This window comes from Prunus persica, chromosome G6 (genome assembly GCF_000346465.2).
Source record: "Prunus persica cultivar Lovell chromosome G6, Prunus_persica_NCBIv2, whole genome shotgun sequence".
Taxonomy (NCBI): Eukaryota; Viridiplantae; Streptophyta; class Magnoliopsida; order Rosales; family Rosaceae; genus Prunus; species Prunus persica.
In genome coordinates this window covers 1,364,474-1,384,760 of record NC_034014.1, presented here as the reverse complement: position 1 = coordinate 1,384,760, position 20,287 = coordinate 1,364,474, and the positions used below count along the sequence as shown (strand labels likewise).

Genomic DNA, 20,287 nt, shown 5'->3' with positions numbered 1-20,287 from the left:
AGCCAAGGTTAGACAAACCTATGAATGGAGATCAACCAGTGTACCCTGGTTGTAGAAAGTACACGAAGTTATCGGCATTAGTGAAGTTGTATAATTTGAAGGCAAAACATGGGATGAGTGATGTCTGTTTTACAGAATTATTGATACTTCAAGGCGATTTGCTTCCAGAAGGAAATACAATACCAACCTCCATGTATGAGGCTAAAAAGACTTTGTGTGCATTGGGGCTGAGTTATGAGAAAATGCACGCATGCCCCAATGATTGCATCTTGTATAGGAAGGAGTATGAGGATTCAACTAATTGTCCTACTTGTGGTATCTCAAGGTGGAAGGAAGGCAAAGATGCAATCTTGAAAGAGGGTGTGCCAGCGAAGGTGGTGTGGTATTTTCCCCCAATTCCAAGGTTTAAAAGGATGTTTCAATCACATGAGACAGCTAAGAGTTTGACTTGGTGGCATGTTGCTAGAAAATCAATTGACGGTCAGATGTCTCATCCGGCGGATTCCCCGTCTTGGAAACTTCTTGATGATAAATGGCCTGAGTTTGGTAATGAGCCGAGAAACTTGAGATTGGCTCTTTCATCTGATGGATTCAATCCCCACAGTTCTCTAAGTAGCAGATATAGTTGTTGGCCGGTTATCTTAGTTACATATAATCTCCCTCCATGGCTGTGCATGAAACGAAAGTTCATGATGTTAACCTTATTGATTTCCGATCCTAAACAACCCGGAAATGATATAGACGTCTACTTGGAGCCTTTGATTGATGATTTAAAATCCTTGTGGGTTGGGATTAGAGGAGTGTATGATGCACATAATGGAGAATACTTTACACTCAGAGCTGCATTAATGTGGACAATTAATGATTTCCCCGCCTATGGAAACTTATCTGGTTGTGTTGTTAAAGGATATAAAGCTTGTCCAATATGCGGCGATGATACACCTAGTCACAGGTTGAAAAATGGCCACAAAATTTGTTACATTGGGCATAGAAAATGGTTACCAATCAATCATCCATATAGGAGGCAACGTGCAGCTTTTAATGGGAAACCTGAATATGGCATACCTCCAGAGCCATTAACCGGAGAAGAAGTGCTGCATATGGTTGAAAATGGTGACAGAGTTTGTTGGAAGAAGAAATCAATATTCTTTGATCTCGAGTATTGGAAATACCTTCCTGTGAGGCATGCCCTAGATGTTATGCACATTGAGAAGAATGTTTGCGATAGTATCATTGGTACATTGCTGGAGATCCCTGGAAAAAATAAAGATGGGATTGCTGCTCGATTAGATTTATTGAACATGGGGGTCAAAACTGATTTGCAACCCGAGTATGGAGAAAGACGTACTCGTTTGCCTCCTGGGCCTTGGAATTTGTCAAGAGCAGAGAAGAGAGAGGTTTGCAATTCTTTCTATGGTATGAAGGTCCCTGAAGGTTATTCTTCAAATATTAAAAATCTTGTATCTGTACAAGATTCAAGACTTCTTGGCCTTAAATCACATGATTGTCATACCTTAATGCAACAATTGCTCCCTGTGGCAATTCGTTCTGTTTTGGAGAAGCCTGCAAGGTATGCAATAACTCGTTTGTGCTTCTTCTTCAATGCTATATGTGCAAAGACTGTTGATGTTTCCAAGCTAGATAAGTTGGAAGAAGATGTAGTAGTTACTCTGTGTTTGCTTGAGAAGTACTTTCCCCCTTCATTCTTTGATATCATGGTTCATCTAGTAGTACATCTTGTCAGAGAAGTTCGTCTATGTGGGCCAGTATATTTTAGGTGGATGTATCCGTTTGAAAGATATATGAAAGTGCTGAAGGGGTATGTTCAGAATCGTACTCGTCCCGAAGGTTGCATTGCTGAGCGGTATATAGCTGAAGAAGCGGTAGAGTTTTGTACTCAGCATTTATCTGATGTTAGTACAGTTGGAGTGCCTTCAAGCCAAAAGATGGGAGTTTCAAAGCCATTATCAGGTTGCACAGTGAGCGTAGTTGATCAGGACCTGTTGAATCAAGCACATCTATATGTCTTGGAGAATACGGAGGAAGTCCTACCTTATATCGAGTACGTATGAGTTTTATTCTTTAAGTTTCCATTTAAAATTATTTCTTATGTTTATCTTATATATTTGGGACCGTAATGCTTGAATTTTTCGTGTCATGTAGGCAACATATGATCCACATCAAGACTGCTTATCCAAAATTTAGAAAGAGAACAAAGTGGCTGCAGGATAAGCACAATAGCACTTTCATTCAATGGCTACGCTTCAAGGTATATGTTGTTGAATAACGTATTTCTCTTTTAATTTTCTTCTTATTTATATGTTAGGATGAATTAAGATATGATTAATTTGCAGGTTCAAAGTGAAGTTGAGGAAGACAATCATGGCGTATCAGAAAATTTAAGGTGGCTAGCAGCTGGTCCAAACATGTCAGTGCCATTATATAGGAGCTATCTTATTAAAGGTATTAAATTCAATATCAAGGCACAAGATGATGTGCGGACAACTCAAAATAGTGGAGTTTATTTACTTGCACATACCATGCAAGTTGCTAGTGCCAAGGATAAAAACCCAATTCTCTCAAATATGGGTTTCTATGGTGTCATTCAAGAAATTTGGGACCTTGACTACCAAAAGTTTACAATCCCAGTCTTTAGGTGTGATTGAATAGATAGTTCTGGTCTTGTAGTCGACGAACTTGGATTTACCCTTGTAGATTTGAGTAAAATTGGACATAGGAATGACCAATTTGTTTTGGCTTCTCAAGTCAAACAAATATTTTTTGTTGACGACCCGATGCATCGTGGTTGGTCGGTAGTGTTATCAATGCCTAGTAGAGAATATAATGATGTTATTGGTGATGAAGTATTAGGTGATGTGATAATTGAGTGTGAGCCATTTACTAGAGGGATGCCAAATGTTGACACATTTGATGAACTGGTAGGTGAGTTAGGCGGTCAAAATATTCGAGATGGGTGTGAAGATATATGGATTGAATGATGCTTATGTAATTGGCAGTGTATGACATTAATTTTGTAATATATTGTAATGTGATTTCTTCACTTTCTACGTTCAAATAAAACACGACGTTATTGTGAATCAGTTATTCAGCATATTTACCGACGTCTTAAAGCAACGTAACAATGAAGAACCACGACGCTATTGTGAAGCAATTATTCAGGATATCACGTCGGTGAAGGATAAAGAACCGCCATGTAATTCAAAATAACACGACTCCAATCCCATAATACCGACGTCTAAAAAACGAGATATGTAATCTGAACGTTAAAAAATACGACGTCATCATACATTTTCCACGTCGCAAGTTCTTTTATAAACGAAGAGGAACGAAATTAATTCCGACGGAAATTCATTATAACCGCCGTCTAATAACAATTAAATGACGTTATTTGTAATACGGCTCCCATCATAATCTACGCCGTCTATATGTTCTGTAATACGGCTTTCATTTATTTGGAACCGACGTTGTTTAGACGTTCAACGTCGTCTATATTATTAAGTGCGTCGTGAGTAATGAATACATATAAATACAACGTCGACTATATAAATGTATACGTCGTAAATAATGACACTGACAACTATTTCCACGTCATCTTTTTTAGATAAAATCGAAGTGGAAAATTTATTTCACGACGGTTTTTTGTAAATAAGAGACGTTGTAGAACTTTAGCAGACTAAACACGTCTGTTTTTATTGTTTTCCGACGTTGTTGTATTTAACAACGTCTAATATTTATGGTCGTTGTTTGTTTCTGAAAATAGGACGTATAAATTTTTTAATACGACTCTCATATATTTGTAACTGACGTTGTTTAGTTTTTCAACGTCTACTATAGAAACACATACGTCGTAAATAATGACACTGACAACTATTTCCACGTCATCTTTTATCAAAAAATCGAAGTGGAAAATTAATTGTACGACGGTTGTGTTTATATGTGCGACGTAGTAGGTATCAATAACGTCGTCTTCTAATGTATTTAAAGACGTCATATTTTTTATTGTCGTGAAAATTATATTTAACGTCGGCGTATTTTTATTGTCGTCGTTGTATGTCTATCTTGCGGCCTTGTTCTCTTAATATGTGTCATATTTTCCCTTTTTAACGACGGTCTTTTTAGAGAATTGGTCGTCTATTATCATCATCGATTGCTTTTTTTAGATCTTTTTGCAGTACAAAGACGTCGTTTTGTATTTTTTGATGACGTTGTATTGTTTAACAACGACGGTTATTTAGCGTCGTGGTTTATGAGGGAAAAGATGACGGTGGATTCCACGACCATTGAAAAACCAAATACACGACGGTGATTTACCGTCGTCTTTTTGCTTTTTTGTAGTAGTGTTAATAGATAGAACATATTTTGCACTTCATCTTAATGCTAGACACAAAAGCTACCCGACAGATTCTCAGGCTAATGTACCGTACGCACACATATACTAACAAGCCCTTGAACTTGTATGTTCTGGCTGCCAAGCCTAGTGGTATCCGATTGATCCAAAGGTTGCCATTAACTAATAATGTAATTATTAAGCAAAAGTACTTTTGTTAGTTGTGTTTAGCCTCATGTTTGCATCAAATAAGAGTTTTTAATTAAATACTATAATGACTGCAAATATGAGCTTAGTCAAATTGGTTAAAGCTGATGCGCTCCTCACTCTGCACCAGAGTTCAAATCCCCCTCCCTCTAGTTTAGATTAATTTAAAGTAGATCATCGCTTGGATAAAAAAAAAAAATTATATTAAATACTAATGACTGACCTGATGTTGTACGTAGCAGCCGAGGGTAATAGTACAATTGCTTCTCACAAAAAAGTGATAACAATCCACTTGGTCAATACATCACTCAAAATGGTAATTGGGTTTTTATGTGGTTTCAATATTCATAGCATCATATTAAAATAATTATTCAGCTAATTTGCAGCTAGCCCCAATACTGCCGGCAACCGGCACACTTAGGCATAACTTGCCGGCCATGGTGCTGGTATCATAATGCTTCGGTGACTTGGTCCCTCGCCACAGAATATATAGAAAATATCATAAACAACCTAAATGAGTTGACCACAAAACTTTCAGAGTATCAAATACAATTAATGTTGTCATTGCTAATTAATTAATCAATTTATCAAGATGGAAGAGCCGTACTTTCTGGCTAATTGTTTTGTTGTTATCTGTCTTGCTCCTTGTCTTTATTCTATTGTATTTTTCTCATCATGCATATGCTTCATCTGTCTATAAATGCCTGCAGCTACAGAGCCCAAAATGCATAGCCAAATTAACCATAGTAAATTATGGCATCCAGATCGAGAGGTTCTCTTCTTTTAGTACTTGTAGGCTTCATAGTAATTTTCCTCGCCTCTATAGTGAGGAGTAGTAAGTCAGTTATGACACCTAGTCTAAGTGGTAGTCTCTACGACACTTCATTCCTCAATCGGAGCAGTTTTCCATCAGGTTTCATATTTGGGACAGCTTCAGCATCTTACCAGGTAATAAAGTAGTTTGCTACCTGAATTTTCAACTTTTGCATCTAAATTGTAAGGAAATGTTCTCTTGTCACATTGTATGTCAATATTAAAATGGTTATTTTGTTCGACTATAAATGTGAACAATCAATATTACATTGATTTATGATAATAAAAGCATATATCTGACAACATAAGTTTGTGAGGAAACATTACATTAACATAAGATTTTCCCTTATCATTTGAGATGTCATATCTATATACGTTCCCCTGCGTGAATTTCAGTATGAAGGTGGGGCAAATGAAGGTGGCAGAGGACCAAGTATATGGGATACGTACACCCATAAATACCCAGGTATTTTTCTTGTTCTTCCTTTAACACAAAGTCAATGGCTGCATGGCATGCACAACAATGGGAAATCAATTTGTAAGCCTAGCGTCAATGATTGTTGGTAAGTCATATAATTAAGTGATGATGACTGCCGTTCGGAAGTGCTTAAGGCATACCTTTCCTTTGATGCCGGCAGAACAGAGTATTATATAATTGATTTTTTAGCTCAATAAGTAATCAAATTAATATAATATTTTAAATTTTAAATTCGAATGGGGATTTGCAGGTAAGATAAAAGATGGTAGCAATGGAGATGTCGCAGTAGATTCATATCATCGCTATAAGGTACAGCAGCATCCACCTAAATCCAAAAGAAGAATATATGATGTATTTTAATTAAAAATTAATTCTGAGACAATAATAATGTGAAACAACATCATCCATTGATTCCTATAGTTACATTTATTTTAATAGGAAGATGTGGGGATTATGAAGGAAATGAATTTGGATGCTTATAGATTTTCTATCTCATGGTCCAGAGTGCTACCAAGTAAGTTGGTCGCATGTATCAATCTTGGCTATTACATTAATCTTGTTGGTGGTTGGGACCAATTTGATGGTGCTTTGATTAAATTAAATTTATTAAACTGATGATATATTATATATTTATTTTAGATGGGAAACTAAGTGGAGGTGTGAACAAGGAAGGGATAGGATACTATAACAACCTCATCAATGAACTCCTTGCCAATGGTAATTTTAATCTTATATTATGATTATACAGTCGTCAAAAACTGATAATGGTAATTGAATTTCTTTTCCTATTAATTATTGAATGCAGGTATAAAGCCTTTTGTGACACTCTTTCATTGGGATCTTCCGCAAACCTTGGAAGATGAATATGGTGGCTTCTTAAGTCCTCAAGTTGTGTAAGTGATGTAATGTTATAGTACCTCTGATCAATTTGTGAAATGAACCAAACGTAACTTGGTCAAATCTTATGGGATCATCAATAACATTGTAACATCAATGCAGGAAGCATTTTAAGGACTATTCAGAGCTTTGTTTTAAAGAATTTGGTGATCGGGTGAAGCACTGGATCACATTCAATGAGCCATTGGCCTTAAGTGTGGCTGGTTATGCAACTGGGGATTTAGCACCGGGACGATGTTCTGAGTGGCTAAAACGCAATTGTACTGGGGGAGATTCAGGAGTTGAGCCATATTTGGTCACACATAATCAGCTTCTTGCTCATGCAACTGCCGTTAAGTTATATAAGGAAAAATATCAGGTAATCTACAACAACAATGACCCTATTAATTCGATATTTTACGTATATATTAAGGAAAATGTGTGCAGTTTTTTTTTTTTTTGAGAAATTCTATGATTGCATTCTTAATTCAGCCAAAAAAGCCACTAGCCACAAATGACCAATACAAACTAGCCACAAAAGGGCCATTACAATAACGGAGCGGTCTAATATCAAAATTAAGAAAATCAGGTATGTCTCCACCAATGATCAGGCAAGATCGAAGAAACTCTGGCATAGACATCCCAACTAAGATTGCAAACTTAGAATAATAAAAAAGAGATAAAGCTTGAAAAAACCAAGCCATAACAATACAAATAAAACTCTCACCAAGGAGAGATGAAAATCTCTCACAAAGGAGAGATGAAAAACTCTCACAAAAGGAGAGGTGAAAACTACACAGAGAACCCAAAGAGTCTCTGCAACTTATTCCAAACATAAAGAAATTGCAAAAAAGATGGTGGTGGAGATCTGACGCCGAAATGCAGGTGAAGATCCGACGCTGAGCCGCAGCCGCCACTAATGGTTGGATGAATATCATAACAAAACTAAGACAAATAGGGAAAACCCTTTGTCTTTGAAAATGGGGGAAGAGGTGAAAGGAGGAAGAGAGGAAGAGAAGAGAGGGGAGGAGAGGGGGGAAGAACAATGGCTTCTTCCCCCCTCAAGGTGGAAAAGGCTCTAAGAGTGTTTTTTAGGAGAAAGGGGGCTAGGGTTTTTTTGTGGAGAGGTCATGTTCTTTGTATAAATGCAAACGAATGTGTGCAGTTATAATGAGATAAAACATTAATTGACTAGCAAAACGTTGTGACATGTGCAGACGTCTCAAAAGGGCTTGATAGGAATAACGTTGGTGTCCCTGTGGGTTGTGCCATTTTCTGAGGCAAAGAAAGACAAAGATGCAGCACTTAGATCCTTAGATTTTCTGCTTGGATGGTTTATGGACCCATTGACAAATGGTGACTACCCGTACAGTATGCGATCTCTTGTTGGAATCCGATTACCTAAGTTCGAAAAGGAGCAATCCAAATTGCTGAAGGGATCATTTGACTTTATCGGATTGAACTATTATACATCTAACTATGTATCCGATGCACCGCAACTACGCGCTGGAAATGCAAGCTACTTAAAAGACTCCCTTACTTCAATTTCACGTATAAATTCTAAACTCTCAGTTATCAATTTACTCAGTAATTAGTTCCTGACCACATTTTCCTTCTAGAGATTGGCAATGTAATAAATAAAATTACTCTTATATGTTACCTTGTTTATAACATCTTGTCTGTCTTTGTTTTGCCAGCGGTGCGCAATGGAATTCCAATTGGGCCAAAGGTGTGTATCAAATTTTGTTAACCTTATAATTTCCTCTTCAATATCCATAAGTACTCCTTATGATTGATGGTCGATCTTGCAGGCTGCTTCAGAATCTGTGTATATTTATCCGAGGGGCATTAGAGATGTTTTGCTCTACACCAAGAGAAAATATCATAATCCGGTTATTTACATCACAGAGAATGGTAACCATCTCTTAAGTTAACATCATATATATTTTAGTTTTCTGGGCAGATAGAGGGTGGTAAACTACAAGGAATGGATTTTAGATGTCAAACGGAAAACTAAACATCATTAACTTTTCCCCTTGTACTCTAGGCGTTGATGAGCTTAATGATCCCAAGTTATCTCTTGAGGAAGCCCTAGTTGACAACCAAAGAGTTGACTATCACTTTCGCCATCTTTATTACCTTGAAGCAGCGATCAAGTGAGTTTCACCTTTGCGAGAGATTCGTTCAACAATATAATTAGTTATAGGGTTCTTAGTTATATCTCTGATATTTTATTTACAACCTCTTTTTTTGCAGAGATGGTGTCAATGTGAAAGGGTACTTCGCGTGGTCGTTGCTAGACAATTTTGAATGGACGTTAGGATACACAGTTCGGTTTGGTATCAACTATATTGATTATAAAGATGGGTTGAAAAGATACCCTAAACTCTCAGCATGTTGGTTCAAACAATTTCTCAGAAAATACTAAGACATATACAAATGTCTTTTTCTTTCTGGGTCGAGAGAGAGAACAATGTCAGTCGAGATATTTAGCTCTCACAATATATGAGTAGAACTTCTCCAACTAATAAACAGATATAGCCTGAAATATGCCTCGTGATCAATCCTAGAGACTCTTCTACAACCACCATATTAGACATAAGAAAAACTCTTCTATACGCTTGGTTACAGCGTTATCATGGTGCTGATATGGTATGACTAATTATATTCAAATGACTTTATGAGATTTGGGCGAATAGTTTTCTTTGGGTGGCTAATATCATAACATTTCTCTATATTTGGGGCCCAAACATAAAACAAAAGGTATATTATAAGCGACGACAAAGCAGTTTAAATCGTTTAAGTCTTCAATTTTTCAATCTATTTGGCTTCAAATATACGAAGAAGAACCATATTTGTTGAAGGGGTTGGGTAAGGCTATACCAAGCCTAAACACAGAAGGGATCGAGTTAATAACTAATTAGAGGTAAATCAGGATTTCCATTACAAAGCAGGTTTTTTTTTTTTTTTTTGTGGTCAAAAAGCCTCATGTCTAAGCAAGTCTTTTTATACAAAGTAATAGTGGCAGAGGGGGAAATCGAATTTAGAATTTTAAGTGTAGGAGTAAATACTCTTAATTACTTAAGCTACCAACTCCTTGCTACTAGGTAGTGTCTTTTACTAGAGGATTAAACAAGCACTTCACATATATGACATATCAAAGAGGTCTATACGTAGGTGCTATAGGTTTTGACTTTTTCAATTTGGTTTTGTAGGCTCATTTTCAAAAATTTGGCCAATTGTTTTCGCTTACAAAGACATGTTGCATGACATCAAAAGGAGATATTTTATTTGTTTAGTAAGCAACGAAAAGCCTTTATCTTTTTTCATTTGGAATATTCCACTACACTGACTCTTTCTTATTGTCTCTCTCTAAGCCAGATCATCACCAATTAATTATCACATGTCTTGTTGTATATATTTTAGACCCCGAAGTTTGTTATAGCTAGAAATTATTGGAGCTAAATGCTAATTAAGCTTTTTCCATGTACTGTGGCTTTCACACATACGAACGAAATATATCACAAGGATACAAATCGTGAATTATTGAAGAGACAGATGCATGTATGGGCAATGTACTGAAGGCCTTTTCGTAGATGCTCTCTTGTTTCACTATCTCCATGAGTAGTCTAACTACTAACATCGCATATATAATTCTTTCAAATATTTGGAAGAATTAGCTGGTTTGATATCAGCCATTTATTGTAGTCTAATTTAATAATTGAAAATTTGTATTAAATTTGTGGTGTTACGGATGTGCCGCTCCTTTTATATATATATATATATATATATATAATGCCGATATTAATTCATTTTAGTGAGAACAAGAACTATATACCTTCCTAACTAATTAAGAGAAAAAGCGATTATTATCCCATCATAAATTTTGTATGGATGTGGGATTATCCTCAACCAAGGTCTAAAATATCGGGAGTTTCGGAAATATCGATAAACATTGAATAAAAATCACAGAAATTGTGAGAAAAACTTGAAATCTTTTATTGAAACTTTAGAGGATGTTTACTTAGTCAATTGTCTATTATTTTATCACAAAAAATTGGAAGGAAATGCATGGCATGGTGGGTTTGAGTGATTTAAGTTGATTATGCAGCGACCTGACAAACACTGTGACTTTAGAAAATATGTAGTAATTAGTGAAAGAAAATTAAACACACTATAATTTTTTAGTTATAATAATTTACTTCAATATATTACACTTGATACATATGATAAAATATATGAGCTTAACCACAAAAAAAAAGAAGATAAAATCTATGAGTAACTTAGTACCACATAGAAAGAATTCCTATTAAAATTCAAACTTAGTGTCACATATAATGAACAATATTAAAACTCGAAGTGAATAATAATAAAACTCCATAATATATAACAACAACAAAATACTACTCTATTATAAAATAATAAATAACATTAAATATATGCTTAAATTTATTCTTAGGGAATTTTTTTAATATGGAAATTTATCTTAGATAATATTAGCTTACAGACATTTTTAAAGACCTTATAAATATTAGAAGCTGAAGATATAGACACAAACTCAGCCGCAGCGAGTTGGAGAAGGCGATGTGGTTGATTGAGAAAGGGAGGGGTTCGAATCCCTCTGTGCGCAAGAGCGAGACTTTTCAACATTTTCCATGTATTGTACACAACCTCATCCTAAAAAATCTCCATGAGACTCATCATGCAACAAGATCCACACACATATTATAGAATTAGAGGTTATTTAGTATTAGCACATACACTGATTTCTTCACTAATCCACTCTAAACAATTAGAGATATTTAGTCATATACCCATTCTTAGCACAAAAAATATAAATAAACTTTACACCATTTAATTTCTATAAACAAACCTATTATAAAAAATATTTTTATAATTTAGACCCCTATATTGAGGATAATAGTGAATTTCCCAAACAATTATGTAGAGGGAGATTCCCAACAAATAATATGCTTTTATAAATTCGAAAATTGCTTTAATTATTAAGGGTAAAGCTGCTTTTGTCTGAAAGTTACATCTCTGGATGAGCTACCCTACAAAGATATTGACACAACCGGATGAGTACAAAATACATTTGCAATAAGCTAGGCCATCTTTAGCCCCAGAAGGCAGGGCCAACGAGAAAGCATAGCTTGGATTACACGTAGGTTTTCTGATTTTGTATTTTATGAGTGTGTAGTTTTCCGGAAGATATATATGTGAATTCATGATCGCATGGACTTGTGGACCACATTAGACTGGTCCATTCTTAAGCGTGCAGTGTGGACCATATATGTGTGTGATGCACGTTTAGACTACCTAACTTTCATAGTATGCACAATATATATAGTTATTTTCTCATTCATATATTCGCATGTTATACTATTTTATAGTAAACAGGAATTTAAAAAATATATATATAAAATACACGACATTTGCACAATAATAACATCTATATATATGTGTGTGTGTTTGATGTAAATATTTTGTAATATACGTCGAACCGTGACATAGATTATTTCATTTTTGTTAACACTTCATACTATTATTATTTCACCTTAAACCTTGAAATCAATATAGTGCGAGTATAATGCAGTTCGCGCTTTCTACATTGCATATGGTAAAACAAAGCACAAAAATAGTCTCACATCAACCAAGAGAGTAGAAGTGAAATATTACTTTCACTTTATCAGCAAATACACACACTCGAAGAACTCCAAGGATCAATTATATATCAGACCTAAAAGCCTGAATACACCAGGGCTGAAGTTCACAAAAGATAAAATAGAAAGCTTGGTTTAATTTCTAACATGTACCATGCCTAAATGTCATGACTCGTGACTAATGGGTAGGACTTGCCTTACCTAATACTATATGTTGAAAGAAAAGAAAAGAAAAAGAAAAAGAACTGAGAACCAGATGACACACTAACTACTCATCAGTTTCAAATAGAGATGCTATATGGAACTCCCATTCCTGTGACCCCAGGTTGAGAAAAGGGCTTTAAAAGCTCGTAAGGCACAACCCCAGCTCCATTTCTGTTTTTCAACTCACTGTTGGCATTTCTATCATCAATAATTCCTTCAATCACCAACAACCTCCCCTTAAAGCGTTCAAACGCAGCCTTTATAACGGGTTCCTCAGCCCATGCTGCCTCCATCTTCTCTCCAATGTACTCTTCATCCGGTGAATGATTCGACAAAATGTCCAGAACAGCCATGATTCTTGTTGCTTGGATTTGTGAAGGGAAGCACCGCAAAAGTGCAACTTCAGGCTTTTTCAAGAAGCTTTTCCAAAACTCTGGCGAGGGGTCTTCTGTGGGCATATTGGTCCTTGCAATTGTCGGCCTGTTAGGGAAATAACCCGCATAGACATATTGCCCAAAGTTGACAGCTGCATGGTGGCCAGATGTGACCCACACCATTGTGGTGATGATGCCAATGAGGTCTTCAGGGGTGTTGAGTTCTGGCCACCATGGTTCATCCTTTTTGTCAGCATGGCCTACTGTTTTGATTTCTGTCCACCATGCTTGGAGCTCTCCATCAGTCTGTACAAGGCTGGAATCTGGGTAGTAGTGGTTTACATAGTCAGTGACCCATTGTTTGATGGCATCCCACATGAGGAGACCATCATTGGCAAAAGGATAGTCTTCAATTGTTAGCTTTAGACCATGCGGAGCAGTTGGGTCTTCAACAGCCATGCCCCTAGAAAATACAAATTGAACATCAAGATTTTAGTTAAACAGTGCAAAGGATATCATAAAATTAGATAATAATAATATAGGGAATTGTTCAATTGTCATATATATGAGATGTTATAGTATTAGACTGTTAATTTGAACCCAATCATCAAGTTCTCTGACTAGATATCTGACGCGACATGCGTAGTTGTCAAATTTTCAATGTGAACTATACATGTGATCAGCTGAGAGTAAATTAAATTACCTTCTAATAAGGTCAGCCGGGAGCGCCTCTTGGTCGAACCGCCACTCCTTGCCATAGGCAACTGCGCTAAGCTCAAGGGAGTATTTTCCGGGAGAGAACGAGCTTTCAATGATACCGCCGGCATTGATGAGCGATTCGCGAGCAAGAGCATTAATCTCCATCGTATATCTGAAATGGGGATGTAAAAATCTATAGATTGGGTGCATGACACTGAGTTGTCGACTCGTTGCGATTATATAAGGTTCTGTGACGCAATGTGTTCTTAGCCTGCAAAAGAAGTGGCTTCCCTAAATATTGGATGAACATTGAAACCTAAAACCAAAGAAAAGGCAGCAGTAGTAAAAAATCTTTCAATGAGATATATCTGGACTATATTTACCAGTGACTAACGAGTTGATGATAACCAGAATCGTGGGCAAGGACATGTGCCTTGGCAAGCCTCCAAAGCCAGACCCCGGTGGCGTTCCAAGATGGCTGGAAAACTTGCTTCCACTGTGGCTTTCCGTCCATTGGCGGCCTTGTGAGCTCAATAGCCAGTGGCCTCAGTGTTCCTTCCCGGGTTAGAAAAAACAAAGTCCTCGATCCATATAGCGTGGTGCCTTCGATCTTTCTTACTTTACTCACATAGGGCAAAAACAAATCATGGTAATCTAAAATAAACAATTTCTTCTCTCTTATGGCCTGCATATATTACATACCAGGATTATTATACTTGTTAATATACTTCTCTTTTAAATCTTAATTAATTAATTAATTATCATACTACCTCCTGAACGGTTGGGAAGCCTCTAATCTCTTGCTCAATTATTTCCTTCGTGATCGCTGATTCCGGCGGGCCATAGATCTCGGGGTCCAATTCACTCTTCAACGGCCATTTCTGCAGTTTTTTTGTTTACATTTTGCCTATATGTGAGCATATGTATAAAGTAATAATAATAAGATTTTCTTTAATTCATAAAAAGTAATATGTTCATACATAGTGTCACTGTATAAATAACTAAATCGTACCGTCACCAACTTGAGGCTACATGGATTCAGACCTGCAAGAGTCTGCCTAGCAAATTCCTCATCCCTAAACCAAAAGAATTTGTCCCCTGAAAATACCCCAACCAAAAAAGACTTATCAGTTAGCTATAGAGAGTGAGAGAACGTAGGGGCATACATGTACACACGGATATATGGACTTGTTACATGACATGTACATTTGGACCGCACATATCCTTGACATAATTTCACTTAATCAACTGATAATATAACATGTCAAACTGTTTGGTAAGAGGTGATAAAGAGGAAATTTTTTTTAGATGTATACATATATTTGCTTACGATTCATAGTTTCCGGGGGTACAAAACGCAAGACATCATCTCCAGAAGCCACAACATTGACTAGCCTGGGAAGGAGGGTTTTGAGAATCCCTTGTTCCTTGAAGGGAGGCAAGTTAATCCCCTCGTTAAAAAGTGAGTCTATGGCGGTGAAGTATGCGAATCCATGATCATTGTCAGCCATGGCTGTCTCCAGAGATGGTACCAACGCGTGCATCACAGAGTAGACTGTCTTTGCTGAAAATGTTAGCTGCTTTACCTCTGAGAAGGCTTCATCTCTAGGAACGTACCACTTGTTGCTCCTTTTCTCGGATAAGGAATCTGTATACATAAGCATTAGTTAATCATTTTAATTTAACATCTCTTGCAAAACTTATCAAGATTGTCAATCTGAATTGGTAATTAATCGAGTAGATTCTTATTTGAGTTTTTGTGCGTGATTTGGACATCTAATAATACAACATGCCAAACTGTTTGACAAGAAAATAGTAGCCTACATGTGTAGTTTGGTACCTGTTTCGCATTGTGGTCGTCCAGTTCTACAACGTCTGGGATAAGGGAATTCTATGCCACCAAGTACTGGTCTTTCAAGTCTTAAATTCTTATCAGGCTCCCCAAGATCGTTGTAAACATCGTAATCATATATCCTCTCAAAGAACTTCCGCTCTCCTTGGCCATTGCCACGCAAAGTCACCAGCTCCTCTTCCCTTAGCCTCACCAACCCATTTGGTGTTTGAGATGGCAAGTATGACTGCTCCACACAAATGCACAAAATCATGAACCATTCAAAACGAAGATATGACGTCTATTTTTTATTTTTTACTTTTTATTTTTATAAATGTCTTAGCCTTGTCTGGTGGCTCGGTTTGGATTGGTTGGAGTTCAAGCCAGTCCTTATGAGTCTCACGCCTCTAGATGAGATTTATAAGACACAATATATATATGTTGGATTGTTGTCCAATTTAATAAGTTTTGCCATGACCCTTGACCAATATTAATTGAAATAATCCAGTCCGATCAAACCCACCAAACGTGTCAATGCTTTTATCTCTCAAGTTGTCGTCACCTTGCCTTTCACATATGACGTCTATTTTTGAAGAGAGACAAAATTTCTTTCTAAAAATTTAATTAATTCAGCATATTTAGTTACAGAAATTTAGGTCTAGATATATATTATATGTGATTAGAAATGGCTGACCTTGTTGGTGAAGAAGACCCTCTTCTCAGGATTGTCATACTTGGAGTGGACCCAAGAATTGCAGCTAAGATGTACAGAGCCATAGGGGAGGCCATCGAGGACAATATCCTTGAGAAACATCTCCTTGTGGTGTTCATTCTCTACCAAAACAGCACCCACCTCCCCAAAATGGACTGGAACTTTGAAGTCTGTCTCGTATATTATCTCACCTTCCTTTCGGCGGCTCTTGTGTGCGAACCCTGCAACCTTCTCCTTCTCTAATCCAGTTTCTTCAACGCAAAAACTTAACAAATTAATAAATCATTTCCTAATTGCAACATGCATATAATTAATGGATATATATAAGTTCCTAAATTATATGTATATGGATACGGTCAATTGCTGAAAATCAAATAAATAGATTTCGTCCGACTCTCTGGGACCATAAATGGTCCATGCATGCCAATTTTGGGTGCTTCATTTTGGCTTGTAGGGACCATATCTGAAGAAAAACAAGGCTTTTCCTTTTCTATGATGCCTAGTAGCTAGCAAAACCCGTGTTGCTTAACCATGCTTCTCACCAATCGAATGATATTGAGATGGTCCTCTCTCATCACTATCTCCATTTCCCTTCACACATTAAGATACTTTAGGATAGAAGCGAAGATATATCGTCTTTTGTTTGTTAAAAGAAAATATATAAAAAATTATTTATGAATGACTAGTTATAGTGTAAACTATATAGCAGATTTGGAAAACAAATCTCTGTCTGGACAAATTTAGCTGTGTTATCTGGTCCCAAAATCAAAAGAAATAGCTAGCTAGCTGTCTTTAAGAAATCAAGGAAAATTTCAAGATGACCAAGAAAACAAATCTTTAAACAAATCTCCAAACAAATCTTTAAATTAAAAAAACATTCACCTAGCTAGGGTTACTCAATGAGAAGTTAGTTAAGCTGTGGTTTGAATGCACATGCATGCTCTGCCAAACTCCATACTTACTGGGATCAAGCTCAGCGCTTACAAGCTCCAATAAGAGCGATTGACCAAGCATATCTGTTATATCATCAAGCCCTCGTTTTAGACCAAGGTGTGAGAGAAAGCCTCCAACTGTAAGCGTCACAGTTATGGTGGCCTTAACACTAATGAACTTCTCGGTGACGACTTCAGTCGTCACAATAGTGGTGGTGGTGGTGGTGGTAGTAGGAGTAGTAGGCGTCTGGATGGTAGTAGGAGTTGTAGTCATAGTCGTAGTACTAGTAGTTTTAGTGGTAGTAGTAGGAGTACTGCTACTATCACTACTGCTACTACTACTACTACTTACGGCTTTTGTGTTGCTGGGAATCAAGCCAACTCGTACGTTTCTCTGTTTATTGAGGAGTGAGGGCCTTGACCAGATAGGAAGTGAAGTACTTCTGCGACTGCCATGGATGAATGGTTTGTGAAGAAAGAGAGTTTGGGTAGACCGAGATTGGTGAAGTTGGGGCTTCAACATCTTTTTTTTATTTTTATTTGCAGAGTATTTGCACAGGGAAGGAGAGGATAACTAGGATGAGAGTGTCCTAGGTTTGCTTGGAGCCTTAGGCTAAATGGAGTTGTCCTTAAATAGAGGAAAGAGATTCTAGAGAGTTGCATTGATTAACATGTGAATGGCATTTCCCAAGTTGCAAACGGTGAAAAACTAGAATGCACGTGAAGCACAAATAGGTTCTTTTCCAAATATATACATATATACAACTTGATCAGTTACGGGTCACGATTTCATTCATTTTCAGATTTATTTTACTTATAAATCTGGACTTCAAAATTTTAGGATAAAATATATACATACAAGATACACTTATGTTATCAAGTTTTTGAGTTTTTTTTTTTTTTTTTAATCAACGAGGAAGGAATTTTTTATCAACGGGGAAAAAGGATTCAAACGTGAAACCACTTCTAATATTAGGTGGGAAGAGAAATACTCACTAAACTTTGTTCTCTTTTAAGTTAAAAAATCAGTGCATTTCTATCTCACAAGTTGTCATGTAAAATCATGTAATTCTTACTATACACACCCAGAACTAAATCTTGATTCTGGAATAAACCTTTTCCACAAGTGCATTACACTAAATTATAAATTAATTAGTTAGGTAATTTTCATGATAGCTGCAATTTGATGAGAGATTATAGAATATTACGGTAGTACGGTCACGTGGTATAATATAAGTGAATATTTATATATTTTATTTCTTAAAATGGGAGAAAATAAACAATGTCGTTCACTCATATTATAACACGTGTACAAAATATATCACGTAACCATAATATTATTCTATAATTTGTCGCAATTTAACAGCCAATATATATAAGGTAGGGGTCCTCATGCTTGGATTACTTTGGACCAGATTGCCTTTAGTCGTTGATCGGGTTGATAATCTGTGGGCATATGGATGAATGGTATGGAATCGGAACTTGACAGATATTTATCCAAGAAAGACAAATGGTTTCTGGTCAGGTCTACGACAAAAACATAACATATATGTGGACCAGATTGTCGTTGCTCGCTTCCGTAGAACCACTTGTATGACTTTTGATAAACTGTGGTGGTTGGCATATTGCTTCTGGACGCTTCTTCTATCCCTCCCCAAATTAAAGCCATCTTTGGATCCCTGTTGTTTTCAATTATTCTTAACTATAAAATTATTAGTATGTTTATAATTAATAAACATTTTTAAAAAAAATATAAGCAATTGTCTAATTACAAAAGGATGACAGTTTTTCACATATACACTGTAAAAGTACCATAGAAATTCGAACCCGAGACCACTAGTTGAGGGACTATTTACCAAACTAATGTAAGTTTGAATGAACACAACATCAAAACGCATGATTCACAGTTTAGTAAATTAATTAGTGGTCCATATAAAAATTCCCTGTCACGGTGTCACCTAGGCTAGCCATATATAAAATGGTCCCTGCCATCCTTGTACCATAGTAATATGAATATTCAAAGCTCATATAATCACACTCATGTATACATCATCGTACCAAAATAACCATGTGAAAATTGAATTTCCACACGTGAATTAAAGTTGGTTATATGTATTATTATGTATCACATAAGCATTCTAACATCAAAAAAGAAATTATGTGAAACAAGTACATAGTCAAATAAACGGAAATAAAATTAACAATATCATCAAAAAGTGGTCCCTGATCTGAAGGGCAATTTCATAACACAAACGTGAAAAAGAAAATTGAAGCACTATGCTCACCGACCTATACAATGTGGCCCTTGTTCTAGCTCGGCCTTGAAGCCTTTGGTTGAGTTGAGTTGATGTGTAGTTTCAGTTCTTTCAGTCACATCCTCTTTGTTAATTCTTATTGCAACCAAGTCCAAAATTATAGTTTAATTAATTTTTTAATCTTTAGTGCAAAAGGGCAATATAGTCTAGAAAATGTTTTAAATATTTGAAATTCCTTTTGAAAAATAACCACACCAAAAAAAAAAAAAAAAGAACACAACTCCTCTTGCTAACGAACAATTATTTTTTAGTGTTTTAGCCATTTTTAAGTTATTCATCTCCTTTTTAAATTTTAAATAAGAGAATTCAATTTTTTATTTTTTTATTTTGTTCATTTAATTGTGACTAACAAGTGTCCACATTGAGTTGATTGAAACAAAATGGTACCTTTAAAAAAAAAAGATATATATATAAAGTAAAAGGTAAATAATGATAAAATATTCAAAATATTATAAAATATTTTTGATTATGTAAACACAATCTCGATCTCTTGGACCACAGGAGTCCAAGAGATTGTGGTCACCCACCGTTGGATATTAATCCAATGATTCAAAAAAGTTTCTTAAAATGAGTGTAAGAGTGAGTGAACCGTTGAATTTACATCCAACGGTGAGTGACCACAAATCTCTTGGACCTCTGTAGTCCAAGAGATCAGGACATTAAGAAAAATCAGATAATTGATCCTATTTTTATGGAATACAACTACCTATTATCTTTTTTAATTCTAAAATAAATTAAAATTTTTTTTTAAAAAAGTCTCTTGTAAACTTGGAAGCGTGTGCAAAAAGGCTAATTCCCTATAAAAAAAAAATAATCATAACATATAAACTCGAAC

The 20,287-nt window shown here is 36.0% G+C and overlaps 2 protein-coding genes across 2 annotated transcripts; one reads left to right on the top strand and one right to left on the bottom strand.

Moving 5' to 3' along the window:
* On the top strand, positions 5,384 to 9,260 carry LOC18774589 (beta-glucosidase 13). The gene is made up of 12 exons (XM_007207019.2): positions 5,384 to 5,503; positions 5,765 to 5,834; positions 6,097 to 6,155; positions 6,285 to 6,360; positions 6,486 to 6,563; positions 6,652 to 6,739; positions 6,846 to 7,101; positions 7,940 to 8,273; positions 8,420 to 8,451; positions 8,534 to 8,636; positions 8,770 to 8,878; positions 8,979 to 9,260. Exons 1-12 carry the CDS (start codon positions 5,402 to 5,404, stop codon positions 9,148 to 9,150), a joined length of 1,479 nt encoding a protein of 492 aa, XP_007207081.2. The 5' UTR covers positions 5,384 to 5,401; the 3' UTR covers positions 9,151 to 9,260.
* Positions 12,372 to 17,660, bottom strand: LOC18773995 (linoleate 13S-lipoxygenase 2-1, chloroplastic). The gene is made up of 9 exons (XM_007206376.2): positions 17,168 to 17,660; positions 16,188 to 16,456; positions 15,503 to 15,740; positions 14,993 to 15,310; positions 14,675 to 14,760; positions 14,433 to 14,543; positions 14,046 to 14,347; positions 13,667 to 13,933; positions 12,372 to 13,426 (listed from the first exon to the last, which is right to left on the bottom strand). The coding sequence occupies exons 1-9, from the start codon at positions 17,658 to 17,660 to the stop codon at positions 12,667 to 12,669; spliced, it is 2,844 nt and encodes a 947-aa protein (XP_007206438.1). The 3' UTR covers positions 12,372 to 12,666.